General features: G+C 33.6%; 1 protein-coding gene across 3 annotated transcripts; it reads left to right on the forward strand.

Annotated features, from left to right (window-relative positions):
* The first annotated feature begins 432 nt into the window (after nucleotides 1-432).
* On the forward strand, nucleotides 433-19,616 carry LOC108361632 (uncharacterized). 3 transcript variants are annotated; one of them, XM_017614289.1, is made up of 3 exons: nucleotides 3,194-3,259; nucleotides 3,327-3,429; nucleotides 18,940-19,616. In XM_017614289.1, exons 1-3 carry the CDS (start codon nucleotides 3,230-3,232, stop codon nucleotides 19,428-19,430), a joined length of 624 nt encoding a protein of 207 aa, XP_017469778.1. In that variant the 5' UTR covers nucleotides 3,194-3,229; the 3' UTR covers nucleotides 19,431-19,616. The 3 variants fall into 3 exon arrangements, with proteins under 3 accessions (XP_017469776.1, XP_017469778.1, XP_017469777.1); XM_017614287.1 differs by lacking the exons at nucleotides 3,194-3,259; nucleotides 3,327-3,429 and adding an exon at nucleotides 433-720; XM_017614288.1 differs by lacking the exons at nucleotides 3,194-3,259; nucleotides 3,327-3,429 and adding an exon at nucleotides 10,351-10,569.
* Nucleotides 19,617-20,638: the final 1,022 nt, after the last annotated feature.

Here is a 20,638-nt window from a genome sequence, read left to right on the forward strand (position 1 = left end):
GTTATGTACGTAAGTACGTTCGGTCGCTGATGATCACATGTGTAGGCAAGCAAATAACTGCTTATTTTCCAGACAAGTACGGCGTTCATGTGAATATTTGCTCTCTGTACGAAAATGAGATAAACTGAGTTGCTACTAAATTCTGCTTAAAATATTCACACTGTGAAATATTAACACGCCAACAAACTAATTTTATTGTGGAAAGTTATTTGTGTTGCGCGCACAACTGGTACACATGCTGTGATGTAGAATTAATTTCGATTTCGAAGAATTTTCGTATTTTTAAAAAAGAAATGAAAAGAAATGATAAAATATAATTTGTCAAATCCAATAAAAAATATTGCAACTAAAACATAAATTATAAAATTATAACAAAAATATTAATTGGAGTAATTTTGGGCCGGCAATGTTAATGAAGCGTTGATTGCAAATTCAACTGAGGTGCAGTTATCGTTCTGCATCGTTCTCGTTCTCGGAAAAAACTGTGAAATCAAAGGAATTCAGCCAAAATGGGAGAAATGTCCTCAGAGCTGCAAACAGTGCTGCTTTACTTATCGGCATTTTTTATGGTCTTCCTTTCATTTGTGGTATTCAGTTTGTGTCTACGTGTATTGCTGTGGATTTATATGCAATATTATAAAAGGCTTAGAGCTCACAATCGTAGCGATGTAAGGGATGATCGCATGTCTGGACAACACTATCCGATACGCTTAGAAAGTGGTATGTGAAATAGTTAGTTTGTGATATTTTGTTCAAAAGATATATGTAATATATTAAGGCATATATTATAATTGTGGAACTTTAATTAACTTATACATGTGCATATCCATATATGCATCGTGTTATTTGTTTAGTATACAATAATCGTTAAATATTCACATCAAGCTTTTGTTTTAACAAAAGCTGTACAAGGCATACTGATTGAAAGCAACCACAATAACCAGAGTTGCCACTTACAGTTTTTTTTTGTCTAATGCTGGAATTTAAACTAAGCAAAGTTGGGCATTAGAAAATATTCGTGTCATTACGTTAAAAAAATAGTCATTAAAATGATTTCCACATGGGATTTTTTTTTACATCCCCCGATTCGGAATTACAAAATTCCTACCAAAAGAGTTGAAAACCTACCAAAAGTGAAGCTTCGTATTTGAAACATAGCCCTGAATCTTCAACCAGGTCTTTTAAGGCCATCATTAATCAGAGGGCGTTTATAGAGAATTTAACCGCCAAATGATCCGCCACCTGGAAGATATCGTCACTAGACACGAATAAAGGCGCGAGCTCAAACTTTGACCGCGAAAAAAAGACGCATAAAAAAACTTCAACGAAGAAAGACTCTTCACATAGTTGACGGCGAAGAAAGGGGCGTTCAAATATTTGACGGCGAAGAAAGACCACTAAACTTATTTTCGCGGTCGACTATTTTTGCGGGTGTAACAGTATGTAAATTTCCCCAAAGAGTATTTAGGGAATGATGCTGAAGAGACAATCCTTGGCCAGGTATAAATCTATGTTAACGCGTCTTTCTTCGCCGTCAACTACGTTTCGCATCTTCGCCGAAGTTTTTATTAATCGCCTTTTTTCGTAAAATTTTTTTTATACGTCTTTTTTCGCCGTCAAAACAGTAGCGCGCCTTTATTCGCGTGTAGTGACGATATGATTATAGTCATTTGATTTACAATTTATGGTATGCTCTAATACTCCATTTTAGCTGAAAATACAACATACTGACAAAAGTATAAAAAATTGGACCAAACATTTGCTTTAACGTTTTTTTTTTATTTTACAAGTCTGTAACTTTTTATTTTTTATTTTTTAAATTTTTTATATACATTTTTATAGCCCCAATATCATCCTTAAAACAAGGCCAGAGCCATTTTTGTAACTATAATAGTTTTTGAGATATAAAAAAAAAACTTGAAAAATTTAGAAATTTGTTGCAAAATAGCCGAGAGACATATTTTATTTTATTTGTTCAAATCCAGAATATTGAAATAACGGTTATTTGTGCTAGGGGTATTTAGAAAAACTGTAAGCTCGTATAAAAATCTGCAAGTTATAGCTAAAACTGTGAAAATGGCAACATTGCTCTCAACAATTGTTTATAAAGAGAATGAGAAGCGTAAACGGCTGTTTTTGATAACTTATGTATTTAACAAAATGTGGGAGCTTAAAAGCTCATAGCTTTTAGCTTTTAAAAAGATAAAATTACAACACCAAAACTTGAGCGAACTTACTGTTATCTTTTATAAAATAATAAAATTAACAAATGATAAGCTTTTTTCCATATAAAATTACATGCGAATATAAATCATCATACGTTAACGTATGTAAGTATGTTTGCCTATTAGTCTGTGTGACAGTTTGCCGCATTTTCGTAAGAAAGTCATGCACACCAACGACTCTACAAAAAAGCGCAAATATTTGCGCGCACAAACGTAGGTACTAACTAATTTTATTTTTTTTTTTTTGTAGCTAGATACGCACGGCTTCTTCTTTTTATTTAAAAAGTTCATCTCCATTGACTGCATTAAATACTTATTTACTCAAATGGTTAACTTCTCTGCTGCGTCGTATACTTAAGTACTTACACCTTTCACACCAATCTTATCAGCTAAAACACATAGCTTGAGTTGACTGATAAGCCTTTGTTTCTCAGATCTTTGTCGGTATTGTGGCTTCCTGTCTGACCGTGCGAACAAGGCGCATATGTATATATACCTTTCTTATGTACTTTCATAGATCTACTAGCATAATCAACCATCCAAAACTAAAACACGAATTCAATGTGTGTGACCGCCTGAAATTGTTTTCATTCGGGAATCTCAATCAGTGCGGATAAACAATAACGAGCGCGTTACAAATTTAAGCGTAGGTATTATACGAACAAAATTGATGAAGTCTTTATATTAAAAGCAAGAAGTCTGCGGAGTCACAACCTTCCCAAAATATGAAAACGTGCTAATAATTAAATTTCATTTAGGCGCAATTTATTCTTCCTTAGCTTGCCGTTTGATGTGTAAACGTACCGCGCGTGTATGAAATTGGTTTATTTACATAAGAAGATATACGTAAAAATTTTTAAATTGTGTTCCTAAAAAAGTTGAAAAAAAAAAACAAATTGGAAACGTTTGGAAAGTAAATTTTTAATTCTTCGCATCTATTTTTTTTACCTCCCAACATGGATATATTTTTGGCTTACATCTTTACGTTTTTCATTATTTTTATAATGATGCCGATTATGTACTATTTTCTACGGGTAATTCAGTTTATAATTTTTACAAGTTCAAATTTTAAATATTACTGACTACTTTTACTATACTAAGTGCGTGCTATGGCTGGTGTTGGATGTTTGGGGCTGTGGCAAGCCAAATCATCAAAATCAGCGTATCGAAGAAGGTCGTCGGATAACTTTTGGACACATATATGGTATGTTGATCAATTGGTCTATATGCTTATGTACAACAATAGTAATGCATTTTTTTCGCTGTCATGGTGGGAGAAAGACTATAATTTTTCTGAACTGAAGGTATGCGAAGTCATCAGAAATTGCAGTATATATACATTTAAAAAGAGCGTAAAAGTTTGTTTCGAATGCTCTCAGCAGTTGGGGTGTTATGGTGCTGTCACACTTGACAACGAAAAAGCTTTCAGCAAGTCGAACTAAATTGTATATTTTCATGAAGTAGTTATTGGCGCCCGCTGTGGCTGAATTATTTGTTAGTCTCAGTTTCGATGCCTTCGCCGCACAAATTTGGTAATGATATAGAAAAATGTATCGAATAGTAGTTGGCCCCGGCCAGCAATGTCAAACCTCATAAGTGAAGTTCTGCTGTAAAGATACTTTTCATTAGGGCCAATTGATCCTCGCGGTCGCTGCATCTCAATCCCATAGAACATACGTATATGGAGAGTGTTGAGAAAATCCATCGGTGGGCAAAAATGGGTAAATAATAGGGTGATTGGCTCAGTTTTTCCTAACCGGTTTCCACTAGTTTTTTGGTGTTTTTTTTTTTGAAAATTGATTTTTCCAATATCCATTAAACCGGAGCTTTTTATCGGATAAACCGGTCTTTTTTTATTTCATACAAATTTTTTGGGTAGATAATAGGGTGATTGACTCGGTTTTTCCAAACCGGGTTCCAATGGTGTTTTGAATATCTATGGGTGTTTTTTTGAAATCTTGACTGTTCGAATATCGAATAAATCGGCTCTTTTTATCGAATAAACCGGTATTTTTTTATTTCATACAAATTTTGACCCCAATAAAAGTTTTGACTTTTTCGAATTTTTTTTGGGGGTTTTAAAGTTTAAAATTATATCTGAAGATGAACAGGAAAGCAGGATCATATTTGATTCCAATAAATTAATGTTTGGCGTTTAAACTTGCCGAGCTTCGTCTGACACAAATGGAGATATCTAAACTTTTACTCCACCTCCAAAGGAGCTTTTTTGTAGCAGAAGTACACTCGGAGGTTTTCCATTGTCTACCGAGGGGCGACCGCTATTTGAAAACAAGAAAAACCTTGTTTGATGCTGCAGAAACCAGAAATTGAATAATGGACCTCCCGAGTTGCAGTAGGCACCGCTAAGCGCTCGGCTACGGCGGCAAGAGCACTACTAAAAACCGAAAAGTCACAAAACATGCAGTAAATTGTTACAAAAAATAAATGAGGTTCTACTAAATACTATTTTCAACAAAAATAAAACACGCTCAATACTAAAAATCTTCAAAAATGTTCTCCTAGGATTATATGACTAACAAATATTGCAAAACCAACAATTTAAAACATTTTCCTCTAAACTTCTCTTCGGTTAAAAGGGTGGCTTTTGCAAAAAAAAATGTAGACTTTGTTTTGTTGTAACGAAAAATTGCCTATCGCCTTGAAGCAAATATTTAATACAAGCTGATATTTAATTGCCTCAAAAATTGTCCGTGTAACCATCAAGATAGAGCCATTCATAATCTACCTTGTTGTATCATGAACAGTACCTTTTTTCTTGACTCATTATTTTTCATCCACCATACCGTAGTACCACGACAATTAGAAGCTGGCCTCACAACGGACATTCTGTTATTTCCATGAAGCCCTTGGGTTAAGGTTTTAGTTCCATTTAACTTTTTATTAAAGGCGTTTGATTTTTTTCAGAAAATCGAATGTTTTCTGTCATTCGTGCGAGTCTTTATAGTCGTTGCATCTGACCATCGAAAAGTGCCGAATTGCACTTGCATTAATGTCAAAATCTAAGTCCATACGCTTTTATGTCGAATATATAAGTTCACACGATTTTTTCGCAAACAAAAAACTGCATAGACAGACTTGATAACTTAATAGTTATTATTAAATCATTGCGACGGCTCTTATTTGATCAACGAAAATTAAAGAGAATGCTTATCTTTGTATAAAGCTTACTCAGCACTCGTGACAAGTATTTAGGAGTACTTATGTTGTCAGATAACTTCGTTATCTTGATTTCTCTTTACATTTACATACATATGTATTTTCTTAATCCGTGCAATTTTTAATCATTAGCATGAGAAACTAAAATACCTTAGTTAGTCATAAATGTTTCTTTGATTCTACGAACACATTTAAAAAAAAGTCGGTCATCTTTAGTACGCAATCCATTCCAGTGTAGTTTAGGTCGCCTCTATACCCCATGTTAAGGGCTTTTCTAGGCCAGGGCCGGTCGAGTCAAGAGTTTTTTTAGTGGGCGGTAGATCGTGGGTGGGAAACTCATCTGGCTTCTCAGGCTGTGCGATGGAACCCCATGTCACGTAGTCTACTAGTGCTGCTGGGAGGGTAGCAGGTGCAATATATAAACTGCCCTACGGCTGTTCTAAACTGCCTGGGAAAGAGAGGCTGTGCCCAGAAGGCCAGGTATGGCTGCAAGAACTCGGTTCGTTTAATCTCTGGACTTGGTACAAAAGCATGATAAATTTATTGCAAAGATCGAACAGAATAATGCAACGACCCCTCAATCCCGACCAAGAGATCAATGGGACAGGTCACGGGTGTAATAATTAAAGCAGTTGCGAACCAGCCCACAGGCCTTCAGGAAACGACGACTAAAAAAGGACGACCCGGTTGCGAAGATAACGCCGGAACATGGAAAGATAAGGACAGAACATTGTATATAAAGGCAAAGCTTATAAACCTAATGCTTCAGACAGAAAACGGGCAAATAATCCTAAATCGAACGGGCTGGCGGAGGGTTGTAAAGATTTTTGACTGTGGCAACAGGAAGCCTCTAGATTTCCTAACGTGCATCGTCAGCAGCCTGGAAGAACTTTGGCCAGGGGCTTCGATCGACGTTATACCTCAGTCAAGGCCTGGTAGCCTACGTCCAATTATTTCAGTATGGATTCCACCATCAGTATGGATTTTAATTTTTTCCGTAAATTTTTTATAAAAATATAGTTCATACTACAACAAAAAATATAAAAATATAATTTCTTAACTTTCTGCAAAACTCAGGAAAATTTAATAAATTCTCGTGCAAAAATTCAACTTTTTAATCAGATTTTTTTTCGATTTTTTTTGAGTATGCAGTTTTTTAGACCAATAAATTTTATTACAACAAAGTGCAAGTTTGAAGTAGCTAGGCCTTGCCGTTGATTTTTGGCAGTTTTTTCACGCAGTTTCTCCCATACAAAAAAAAAAAATCGAAATTACTTTGTATGGAAAAAATGCGAAACATCATGTGTCATATTTTATAAAGTAGAGCTGATACAGAAATTTCAATCACAGATTTTGAAAATTAGCCTAGTATCATGTAACATAACCTAATCATGAGAAATGCTGTTGTGCGTTGTTATTCAATGAATATTACAGCTAATATCTGTCAGCAGGTTTCAATTTTTGGTGAAGTTTTGAGTCTCTGATATGCATCGACATTCATACATATGCACATTAGGATGGTCCAAAAATGCATGGGGGGGGGGAAAAATAAAGTCGGAATTTTTATGCTCCCACTACCTAGGATACTTCTATACCGAAAAAATATATACCCCTTTTTTGTTTTTATTTTGAAATCAAAAAATATTTAGAGGTCGCTCAAAGCGTTCAAAGTTTTTCACGTATTTTATATGGGAAAAAACACTTTTCCTAGAAATGGTATAGAATTCTGGAAAATCAATATTTTTCAATCGGAAAACTGCATCTCTTTAGGAGATTCCTAGTAATTAAACCCTATTGTTTGTTTAGGCATTTTTTCATAGTAACTAAATTTTATGGGCCCGCCAAAACCCCCAAAAAATGCCAGAAATTGCAATGGGGGATTGATAAGACATTCTTTAGAATTAAAAAATGGTTAAATAAACAATTGGGTATTGTTATTGGAAGTCTTCTGAAGAGAACCACAGTTTTCCGATCGAAAAATATTGATTTTTAAGAATTTGATACCATTTCTATGGAAAATGTTTTTTTTTTTCATATAAAATACATGCAAACCTTTGAGCACTTTGAGCGACCTCAAAGTATGTTTTGATTTCAAAATAAAAAAATACAGGTATGTATTTTTTTTTCGATATGGAATAATCCTAGGGGGTGAGATCATTAAAATTCCGACTTAACTTATTTTGGACCACCCTAACGTACATACATAAAAAATCAAAATTAAATGCAAAGTTTTAAATTATCTTTTTGTGGTACAAAAATTTTATTTGTTTTACTTTTGGGGTATTCCATCGTCACGGGTGGGACATTTGTACAGCAAAAATAGTTTTTCTTTTTTAATTTAAGTATAAAGTACTAAGCAATTCTACATTTTGATAAAGCTACACCTAGTTCACTAATATACGAGTTATTACCAAATACGAAAAATATTCCAACTTGATTTTATATTGGAAAATTCTGAGCTGTTTCTTCCGTCACGGGTAGGACAAAGAAAAGACACTGCTTTTTGGAGAACATATATTTTAAGGAAAGTCTGTGAATTTACTTAACATTTCTATCTGGATTAGATGTTTTACTATACAGAAAAGAACCAGCAATCCCAACAAAGCACAAACCATAATAAGAATTATTTGTTTATTATTAAAAAATTCAAAATTCTCCTGTCACGGGTGGGACAACTTTTGTCACGGGTGGGACACGTACGATTTTCTTCATGAAAGGAAGCTTCTAGTGAGATCCATATCAAAGAGATTAGGTATGATAAATGTTAGAGGTCAAATACAAGATCAATTGACCTACTTTTATGACAGTGGAGTCATTGTAAGACGCACGATATACTGCTGACCCCAGGATCTATTTTAGGGGCAATAGTTATACCAAACGAAAGCTAGAAGTCGCCAGATTGATGTATTAAAATGCATGGAAGAAAGGATTATTTGCAAACGCATGAAATTTTATATGCATTTTCCTAATGCACTTCTGCACGGTGCATTTGATTGCAACGAAATTTCGAATGTGCCTTAATGATTTTCAAGTTTGTTTAGAATAGCTATGTATGTCTGACTAATACTAACTACAGGCTAAACATGTATATCGACTACTGTTATCACGTCGATAGAGATGTCTAACCTGCTGTTAGTGTTGACCAGACATTGAGTAACCGGCTTAAGAGTGGCTCGAGTTGAGTTATTTTTGGAAACTGATTTCATGGACAAATCATGCTCAAATTTAGCTATTCCTTAAAACCATAGAACGTCAGAAAAGATCTTGTGTATCGATGTCTAATCCGAAAAGTTATCTGCATTAGAATACTTGTAAGCAGATACATATGTATATCTTTGTCACTTAAAGGCTATTTATTGGATTGAATTTATAAGTTTCGCGAACTTCTAGATTTTCTTGGTTGGAACTTTTCAGGTAATTGTTAATATTGACTTTTAATTGTTGTTAAGCAACCCTCATCATAGAATTCTCTGGCGTCTCTAAGATAGTAATGCTTATCTTGACTTTTCGAGCTGGCCACGCGAAATTTTTTACTACATCGCTTAGCCCACCAACAGTATTATGGTGTTTAGTCAACCTGTACTTCAGAGTTTTGTGGCATTAAACATAGGTTTGAAACGTTAAACTTATTTTTTTATTGTTAGGCATCATTAGAAAAAAATTATAAATGATTGTCACGGGCGGGACACGATAAAACGTTTCAAAATCTCTTAAGTAGGTACTTATAATATAATAAAAGAAATGAAATAGGGCTGCTTAGTATAAACACACTCTAGTTATGAAATTATAGAAAACTCCCTAAAGTAGTAACTAAGCAATACGAAGTTTAAAACTTTTTAGTCACGGGTTGGACATGCTAAACCGTAGTGATTTTATCCTATTATATAATTTAAATGCCTATTTTTCTTCAATGCCATATTGCTTCTTCGGGGCGCAGAAAGATCGAGACATTTATTCCCCCCTTCAAAAAAATAATAACTTTGTGAATACTTGATTTTGCAGAGCCTTCTATATTAAAATATGTTGTCGTATTCAACTACTTTTCTAATGTTGAAGTTTTGAGTGTATTTACAGTGTAATAAAATAATATAACTAAATTTTTTTTCGAAAAAACGTTAATTTCAGGTATTGAGCATTGATTCATCAAGCATTCCATGTTCAATAAGCTACTCTACAATTGGACACAAAGTTTCACTTACTCATGGAATACCCCTTTTATTTATTTTTTGTAGGATTTACATAATGAGTCCTCGAAAATATATGAACTACCCCAATGCTTAAAAATGCACACCACCCCCACAAGTGTACAATACTTTACGCCATGCTGAAAAATACAGATAAGAGCGAGCCTAAACAATTGCAGGTAGCACTCAAAGATCGTTAAGTGCTTGTTCTTAAACTTCACCTGTTTAAGCAAAATATAATACAAGAAATACATTGTACATATGTATATACACATATCGCACACGGTATTCAAAAATGACACAACTCGAAATTTGGCATTTTTGAAATTATGCACTAAAAATGTTCATAGAGCTTTTATTTACCCTTCAGCAAAAGCTGTAGTAAATTTTTGTTATAATTTATTGAAAAAAAACCCAAGGTAAAATCTCCCTTGCCTATATGACTAGCATGTGCTAAGAAATAGTTTTTCGTATTTTCTGACGAAAGTATATTTTTGAGTTGTGTCACTTTTGAAGATCGTGTGCGATATACAGATGTGTTCACAAAGAATAACAGTTTAATAGCCTTAGTCATAAAAAATAAAGTTTTTGTTAATACAACTTGTAACCTGTTAAAAAAATATCGTACTGGTGTTCTAAGTGAACCTAAGCGGTTATTCATTTTCAGCAAAGAAATGTTCTCATATTTTAACAAAACAAAGAATCGAAAATCGAATGGGAGTTGTGCTAATCGAGAATTAGCTTGATTAGTATTAGAGTGACCGGCATAACACGAGTAGTCGATCGATTGCTAATCAAAGCGGCTAACATAAGAATAGTTTAACCAAGTATTATGATGAACGTCGTATACCTATTGATGTTTTCGGCATTAGCCTTTTTCTTCGGTTGCGCTGTGATAGCGTTTTGTATGCAAATGATCTCGTGCGTTTACAAAGAGTTTCGGCGTGAATTATTAAGACAGAGGCAGATGCAAATTTATGCTGGTATGTTATCATTTTCACATGTATTTGCAAAATGTTTGTTCCTTATTAATTGTTATAGTAAACTTTAGTACTAGCACACTGTTCGGCAGTCGGCTGGTGAATTGATGAAACCAAGTTTATCTGAAAGTCTAGATTGTATATAGAAAAATAATTTCTCAGTTTTCCCAGGTGGGTGATTTTAAGCGTTTTTTTCAATTTGAATTTGCTGGTGGCAGAGCAGCATTTAAAGCCATTAAAAGTGAGTAAGATGCAGATATTTTTACTATCAAAACACTTTTCTGGTGGTATTCGGGCACGAAGAATCTGCAGTTTATTTTTAGTAAAAAGCATTTAATTTTTAACAAAAATGCCGCAGGTTATCGATATAATAATCGATATTGTTATCGATATAATAATCGCTATTGTAATCCATATAATAATCGATATTGTTATCGATATAATAATCGATATTTTTTCGAAAAATGTTTCAGTAGTGTTATCGATTTTTTATTGATATATTTATCAATATTTTTATCGATATTAATGATCGATATTTTTATCGATAAACACATTTATTTATATTTGGTCTCGAAAAACCTACAAAGTCCCTAGAAAATCCCGAAATAACCCCTAAAACATCGAAAATCCTGAAATAGTCTCAAAAATGCCGAAGTAGCCCCGAAAATACCAAAATATTTTTGTACGCGGTAATTGGTGAAGCCACCCATCACTGGTATCAAATTTTTCTTTTGTGGTTCGTGAGGTTATCTTAGGTCTACGTTTGTTGCTTTAATGGTCAACACTACAAGTTTTTTTGGTTTTTTAAGATCAGACAAGATTAACCCTGGAAATATGATAAAATAAAAATCATAAAATAACGATTAAAAGTGATTGAAAAAAAATCAAAGAATAACGATATTTTTGATCGAAAAAATGAAAATCATAAAATAACGATTCAAAATGATTGTAAAAATAAAAAATTAAAGAATAACGATTATTTTTGATCGAAAAATATAAAAATTATATAATAACGAATAATTATTATTTATGACCGAAAAAATAAAGATCATAAAATATTATTTTAAAAACGATTGAAAAATAAAGAAAAAATCAAAGAATAACGATATTTTTGATCGAAAAAATGAAAATCATAAAATAACGATTCAAAATGATTGTAAAAATAAAAAATTAAAGAATAACGATTATTTTTGATCGAAAAAAGTAAAAATTATATAATAACGAATAATGATTATTTTTGACCGAAAAAATAAAGATCATAAAATATTATTTTAAAAACGATTGATAAATAAAGAAAAAATCAAAGAATAAGGATTATTTTTGATCGAAAAAATAAAAATCACGATTAAAAATGATGGAAAAACTAAACATCAAGGAATAACGATTATTTTTGACCGAAAAAATAAAAGTCATAAAATAACGGTAAAAATTATCGAAAAAATAAAAATCAAGGAATAACGATTATTTTTTGATCAAAAAAATTTAAGTCATAAAATGACAACTAAAAATGATCGTAGTTATATAAATAGAAAAATAACGATTATGCAATGTGTTTTAAATAAAAATCCTTCATGATAACGATTATTTTCGGTTCCTGCTTTTAAGTGCATAAATATTTTCATTTTAATCACTTTTAATTGTTTTAAATGCAGTGCTGCCACCAACAGCTTCAAATTCAAAAAAAAAAAACCCTTAAAATCGCCAGCCTGGGAAAACTGAGAAATACTTTGTTTAATACAATTCAGACTTTCAGAAAAACTTGGTTTCATCAATTTCCCGGAAAAGAAAGTGAAAATGTCGTACAGTGTATGATTCGTTCCTGTAGCGTAGACCCGTCTGTCGACGAAAAAGAAGGTTTTCAATCTTGCACATTGTGAGTGAAGTAGGTTTTAAGCCAAAGTTTCCAGAATGAATTTTGGTATAATCTTAGAGGAAGTTAAGAAACTTCCAAGATGTATCTTCTTTCGAAGTCGGGGTAGTGTAATCTGGAAACTTAAATTTAGCAGAGCTGATGCCAAGTATTTTTGAGAGACCAAATTTTGTGTCCCTCCATTTTTCCAGAGTGTTTTGTCTGAGTACAGTGCAATTTAACTGCAGTTTTCCATGCAAGTCCACAGTGAAGAGATATCGCGACCCTTGTTTGAAAGGATAGCGGGTTCATTATTCATTATAACTTATTCAATGATATAACAATCCTTCAAGAGCGTCGATATATCCGCAGGCGGGTCGCCAGGGTGGCGTTAATACCGAAGGCTGGAAAGGGCTGTAAAGTTTTATAAAGGGGTTGAGGGCAATAAATCTGACTTTGTTTCTGCTGAAAAGACCTGCATGTATGCAATGGTATTTCTCGAGATCATCTATCTAAAGCTCAGTATGCCTTTTGCTGCTGAGGGGATCTATATTTAAGAAATAGGACCCTGTGAAACCATAGCTTGGTATATCATTTGAGTACATAGTTCTCGTCTGGTGGAATTCGCTAGAGACATTGAAGGCAACACAACCGCACCTATTTATTTAGGAGCTCAAATTTAAACTTCAAGATTGCTTAAGCCTTTTACATATAGAAATCGCTGTTATTTTTAAGAAACAGTTTAAACATTGTATGATGTATCTTTATCAATTTGTTAAGCAACCAATGGTAGTTCCATCATATGGGAAATTGATGGAACGGAATGATAGCGCACTCAAAGACCACTCGAGCACAGCACATTGCCCAATGCCTGAAGGACGGCCGGTCGATGATCGAACAAGCAAACCCCAAATCAAAACAAAACCCTAACCTTATCATATCAAGGTTCTTCATTAATAATATTGTTTTACAAATACATATATCGAAATCGGAGCAAAAGCCGAAACACGTATGTATGTATGTAGCTGGAAGATTGCAGAAAGTATGCAATCTTATCTTAAATAGCATGTGTACGTATGTAAGTACGAGTGAGCTTATCAGGCAATGGATATGGTTATTGTGGTTATTGTTGTAGTGCCTGTCGGGTAGTATGTACTAACATACTATATTTATATTTGGAGTGTGAAATAATTTGGAAGATGCATAAATATAAGCTTTTATTGGGTGAAATATAACTTTTTTCTACATATTTAGGCCACACTATCTACGAGCGGTGCTGACCAGTGTTTGTTAATTTTTCGCGCATTGTAGTCTTATTTTATTGGCTAATCTACAACGTTGATTTGAATGGAAATTTTTGCAAGTATTTTACGTACAAAATTAAATTCATACATACCTATGTGTGTACGTGCGTGCGCATAATTAAAAATTTCCACACTTTAACTGTATGGATTTGTTATTATTTTTGTTTTTTAATAAATAGTGTAATGAGAGTCTAAGAAAAAGTTATGCGTCGACGAAAACATTTTGAAAATGAGTATTTTTGCTTTAATAGTTATCATATTTCTATATGCATTTATTGTGTTGCCAATTTTTTGCTTTTGTACACGAATCGAAAGTAAAACTTTGGCGAGATTGTGTCCGCAGGGATATCGAAATTGCCATCGACATTGTCAACGGACAGTACGACAGCATACGTGGCGTAATTATAATGGTATGTTTGCAACTTAGTACTTAAATGAATTTTAATATTTAATTTAAATGCTAGTCATCCTCCAACCTTTCTGATCTATATCACAGACATATGGCAGCATTGATCCGAATCAACTCCTTGATACGAAATTATCTCGGGTAATTAATACAGATCTGGAGTGAATTCGATGATAATACTGACCAAAACGGCCAACTGTTGCCTATGATGAAATAAAAACAAGTAAAGAAGTCCAAATTCGGGCGAAGCCGAACATTAAATACCCGGCGCACATATTATCGAAAATGTCTGAAATAGAGACCCAAAATAATAATTATTTCATGGTGGTGTTTTATTTAAATAAGTCATCAAAATTTTCGTAAGAATTATAAGTCTTTTCATAATAATTATCAGCGAGATACATATTTTTAAGTCTTCAAAGACTTTTATTTTGAGACTTATATTATAAAAGTCTTTTGATAATAATTATTAGTGCAAAAAAATTTTGTATATAGTCCCGAACGGGTCCCAAACCAAGCCCCAACTGGGCCCGACTTAAGACTTAAAAATTTTTTTTCGCGCTCATAATTATTATGAAAAGACTTTTATAATACAAGTCTTAAAATAAAAATCTTTGAGACGATTAAAAATACTTATTTCAATGATAATTGTTATGAAAAAAACTTTTATAATATTTGTTTTAAAATAAGTCTTTGAAGACTTAAAAATATTTATCTCTCTGATATTATTATAAAAGGACTTTTATAAAATAAGTCCTTGAATAATAATTATAGATGACTCGAAAAATATTTATCTTCATATAATAGTTATTGATTGACTTTTATTCTTTTCTCTTATAATAGTTATGTCTCTGGTCTTAAATGGTGGTAAAATTACCCTACATGTGGCGAATTTACCACCATTTCAGACATTTTCGATAATATGTTCAGTTAGATTTAATTCGATAAATTTCTATAGTTATAAGTACGAGGTACCATGCCCATTTTAAAATTCCTGAATAATGTTATTTCTTTTTTAGGCATTGTTGTGAGTTTTAACTTTGAGTAAATTTGCGTCCTTAAATTTCGAAATATAAAAGTTTCTACATTTCTTAAAACGTAAAATTTTTTTATTTTATTTTATTTCAATAGGGCCCACTTTTTTGAGAACCGAAGCCCTAGAGAGCCGGTTCCTTAAATACTCGGAACCGCGCATCACTTTTGCGAAGTTTTGACACCTTTTTGGCGGAAATAGACCCCAGCAATACCATCATTGTCGCTTTCGAACCAAATCATCACAAAGCACATAATTTATGTACATTTCTATTAAGTGATACAAGATAATTTAGGTAGGCCTTCTTAAGTAAAGCCATTCTAAGAGGCCTACCTAAGAAGGGCTGAAAAAAGTGCTTCCTTGCATGCCTTCTAGAAAGGCTTATCCTTTTACAATTTACGCGAATGCATAAAATTATATTATTTAGCTTTACAAATGAATTTAAATAAAAATTTTAAGTTGCAATAACACATATTTGTTATAAACCTTAAGCAAAGATGTATGATTTTTATAAAGAAGCAACCTTAAAAGAACTCCTCCAAAAGGCCTTCTGAAGTACGTCCTATAAAAGCCCTTCCTTAAGGCCTTTCATGGGTAGCGAAAGAAGAAGCCCTTCAATTTGTGCAACTCCATACAAAAAAGAAAAGAGAAAGCAATGTAGAGTGGAAGGCCTCTTGACTCTCAGGAAGGACTTTCAACTCCTGAAATTATCTACTGGGTTCTGTAACCATTAGCCGTGTACAGGCCCACTAGCGTTTTTCGTAACCAATCTTTGTCGGCTAATTACGAAAATATGATTTTCAATCTAACAAACTGCATGGAGTTCTACTTTCTAACTTTTTGTCGTCGTCGTTTATCTCTTAAAAAAAAATAAAAATAAAGACAAATAGAAAGCAACTGGTGCATTTAGAAGGAAATGAAAGCGTTAAATTTATTGTAAATTTTGCACTTAAAAAGGCTTATCAAGCGCCACATTTCATGCTATAAGGTACTACACCTACACACAGACGTATGTAAACAAACCTATCGATTTGAGTGGAAACTTTTGGAAATTTGATTTGATAATACCAATTTGAGGTATTGCTATTCGATGTCTATCCCGATATGAATTTACAGTCGTATTTTTACCTTTGATCAGTTTTGATTAAATTTCACATGAAATTTAAAATCTTTTGCGATTTCCAACATGGACTACGTTATTTATTTTCTTATCGTTGTGTTATTGATTATAATATATCAATTTTTAGTGGTTCGTAATAAATTTGGCGCTTTTCAATAAAATTTTGGTTATCTAAAATTTGTTTTTTTTTCGATTCCTTTAAAATTAAGGTCACACTACGTTTGCTTGCAATGCCTAGACGCAGTGAACCGGAGCGTGGTAAGAAAGAAACTTTATTTTTACTTGGTATTTTAACGTAAATACTTATTCTAAGTCGAATCGACTAATATGTATTACGCCTTACTTTTTTTATATTTTCAGGCATCAATCGTCAACAAATTTTTCTTATTCTATTATTTCACTATTTTGTCTAAGTAAAATAAAATAAAAGTTACGCGGTTTTGTTATAACTTAAATATTGGAAATTCAATTAAACAAATACATTTTCAAGGAACTGTGCTACGAAACATAAACGAGTTTAGTGGAATCGAAAACTAGGGTACTCTAGAGTTAATATTTGCAAACCACGCTGTACAGTGGTTCAAAGTTGGCATTTTGTGTTCACAATTCACTGGAGCCTTAATTTTTTGCTTAATTTGATAATCTTCTTTTAACGAAAGCTAATAAAATAGCGAAGGACCAGCAGAGCCCGATTTTGGATTTTTTGTTTGTTTGTATTAAATTTTTTAGTGCAAAGTGCACAAAAAGTAGCAATTTTGAAGAAAATCGATTCTCCTGTTCCAGTTAATAAAAACTAGTTGAAAATAATTGTAGGATTCTCCCAAAACGAATCAAAAAATTTTAAATGTTGAAAATAATTTTCACCAAAATTATATTTTTTTAATTTTTATAGAAATTTGGGGTATGCAGTTTTTTAGATCATTAAATTTTAGTATAATATAACAAACGCTTTTATTTCCCATTTAGCCTGCATATGAGCTCGAAATGTTAGCGAAAAAGTGATTGAAAATCAACGCGACCACTTAGCACTTGCAAATATTATACTAAAATTTAATGAACTATGATACTGCATACCCAACATTTTTCTAGAAACTGCATTTTTTTTTTTTTAATTTTGGTGAGTTTTTTTTATAAAATTTCGATGACTGAGTGGAATATCGACCTATTCGGAAGCCAGTTTGAAAATGCCCTATCTCAGAAAACTTTTCCAGAAGGCCCTACCTCAGAATTTTGTTGAAGAGCGCCCTATCTCAAACGAAAATACAATGAAAATGTGCTGAGATAGGGTGCTTTTGAGTCGCCTGCCGAGATAGGGGTTCTTCAACCAAATTCTGAGATATGGGTGTTTTCAATAAAATTCTGAAATAGGGCGTTATCGAAAAATTTTTGTGATAGGGCGTTTTTTCTTGTGATTTTTTTTTGTTTGTTTTGGTATAACCTTACAATTGTTTTCAACGAGTTTTTATTAATTTCTTTTTGGTTGTTTGTGTTTCCGATAGGGTAGGAGTATGATGTATTGTGGAACGATTTTCCGTTATCCCTTGTCAAATTTGGTTTGGAAACAAACCGGTTTCGGGGTTGTGCCAACTTCAGTGTCATTTTTCGTTCTGAGTGAATTAAGTGAAAAATGAAGGCTTCAGTAAATTGTGCACACAAAATGCGAATTTCGTTTCGAAGAAACTACATACATCGATTTTTCGTCTCTCCTGAACAATTTCAAAAAATGGACTTACTACCTTTTTTTGAACTGCTTACCACTACAGCACAGCGACCGGGGATCATTACCATACCAATTACTAATATCGAAGTCAGATTGCGGTCACATTGCAGGAGTTTTTTTACGTGGTCTAATGTATAGTATATTAGAAAATTTATTGCTAACTTTTTCCATTAGGTATTGAATTTTTAACCGACTTCCACCGCATAACTTTGGACCACGTCAACCGATTTCGATAATTCTTTTTGCATCGGAAAGGTAGTGTCTCAGAGGTGGTCCCATACTAATCTGGTTAAGATCCGATCAGTGGATCAATGAGAAATATATATATATATATTTTTTTTTATATGAGAGTTGAAGTCGGTTTTTTTTTTGCTAAAAATTACTTGTGTTTGTTAAGTTTCACTGCTTCCCCGCGTAGGGACTACTCTTTCGCTTTTTGTTTGATTTTTTATTTTATTTTTTTGTTAAGGAAAGAGACTTTAAACCCAACAGGTGTATGGTGTATGTCAACCTCTTCTCGTGATCATTCCAAGATTTAGCGCATAGTGAATACCTGGTCTATAATGGATAAGGTCTTATCAGTTCATTGACGGTGGGCTTTATGCTTTTGTATTATACTCTCGATAAAGCTTCATAGCTGATGCTTAAAAGCTAGTGATTTTCGACTTTAAGAAAAAAGTTTCGAAGGTTTAGACAAAAAATGTTTTGTGGTACAGATACACTTTACTAAAGATCTGTCCATTACCTGCAAAGGTAAATATATCGGAGTGGAAATATTAGCTGCGTACACTATTTTGAAATTATTTTGGTTTTTTTTCTCCGCAAGTTTTTTTATTCTATTATTTTCTTATACATATAACTAAATAGCCACCCTTTCGACGATATGAAAATTACTTCAACTTATTCTCATTTTCCTCTCTCTCCACATCTATCTATTCCAGATCGCCAAGGAAACATATTCACAATTGCCAATGAGGCGCCTAACAACACATTGCCACATCGATGCAGTGACTTCTTCTATGTCGACCCGGCCGCTGAAGATGCTGCACGCATTCGAGCACAACTTGAGAAGGATGAAAAGGATTTGCCCACCTATGAGCAAGTAATGGCAATGAGCGTAGCCCAAACGGCGGCTGGAACTCTAGCGCCATATACCGCATCGAACACCTCCATTGCAACCACAGATACGACGGTACCGCCTTATTCGGAGATCGATCGAAGTGTGATACATCCAGCAGCAACTGCAAATGGGACTTCTTCCGCTATTCCTCTTCAAACGCTGAATGTTGGTGCTACAGTGGGGGGGCCAATAGGAAATGCGACAGCGGCAACTGGAGCGGCATCTACATCGCGTGCTGCCGCCGCAGCTGCTACAAGTACACCGATAACAGTGGTGACTATTGCCAATTCAGTATCAAATACGAGCGTGTAGTATATTTAGTAGGCGCCCGTTGTCTTCCTGCTCCTGTGTGTGATGTCCGACGAACGCGTTAAGTATGTTGTGATGTATAAATAACGCTAATGCTAGGACTCAAAACGTTTCACTATAAATAGTTGCGTTCCCCAACTTTTCTGGATTAAAACCTGTAAAACTGTCAAAAGGCAAAAGAAGCCAGAGAACCGAGTACGGGAACGCTTTTTGGCAAATTCCTGCAAATTCTTGCAACTTATTGCGAGTTAGGGAACGCAACTAATATGTACTTACATAATAAGTTAAATCGTACGTTAATGATTTCATTACTAGTAGACATTTTGTGCTTATAAATGTGCATGCTGCAGTATGGTGCTTCTTTCGGGTGCATTTATAGCAAATCCGCTAGCATAATTTATCTAGTTAATTTCCTTATAAAATTACTCTTATTTTATAAGAAAAGTATTATAAAAAGTGTGAGTAGTTTAAATAGCATAATGGTTTAAATATACAAACGATAGTGCTAGTACGAGTATTTTAACACGATTAAATTGAGTCCACAAGTGATTTGCTGATGTAAATAAATGAGTAATTATACTTTTTTATAAATCATAAATTTTTAGCGTAAGTTATTGTAAATTGAAAGCTTTAAAAATATACGTACCTACTATACATACATATCTAATTTTACGAACACTTACGAGTAATAATACGGATTTTTCAATATTTTTAGTTAGTTCAATAAACAAGAAGCCAACTGAGAAATGTCCATACATATGTAAATATCTTATAATTTTGTACGCAAATATCTTCCAATTAGTGGGGATTAGTTATGATGCAAAATGCGCGTTCAGAAGATGCAATAGCAACAGTGAGTAAGCTGTTCCGCCTTCTGAACGTACCCAATGACTATTTTTTAAGGTAATGACACAAATGTTTTTTAATGCCCAGCTTTGTGGCTCCGTGAAGACCCGTAGTCCACGTTGAAGCCGGCTCTTTTGATGCTAACGTATGACTCCTCGTCGATACACAGATTGAGTCTGAGCCCATTTTCCTAAGGGCTGCACTAAATAACTTTCCATACGGCAGCGCGTACTCAGCACTCCAATGTCATCTTCCCTCTTGGTATCGCAGGCCCCTCCCAACACTCAATATTCTCTGCCGCTCGTATTTGCAGTCGGCGACCAGAAGTACACCCACTCAAACCCCAGAGGATGCATCCACCCTTT

The sequence above is a fragment of the Rhagoletis zephyria genome, unplaced genomic scaffold (genome assembly GCF_001687245.7).
Source record: "Rhagoletis zephyria isolate East Lansing unplaced genomic scaffold, Rhagoletis_zephyria_1.1 Rzeph_scaffold_00806, whole genome shotgun sequence".
In the NCBI taxonomy this organism is placed as follows: Eukaryota; Metazoa; Arthropoda; class Insecta; order Diptera; family Tephritidae; genus Rhagoletis; species Rhagoletis zephyria.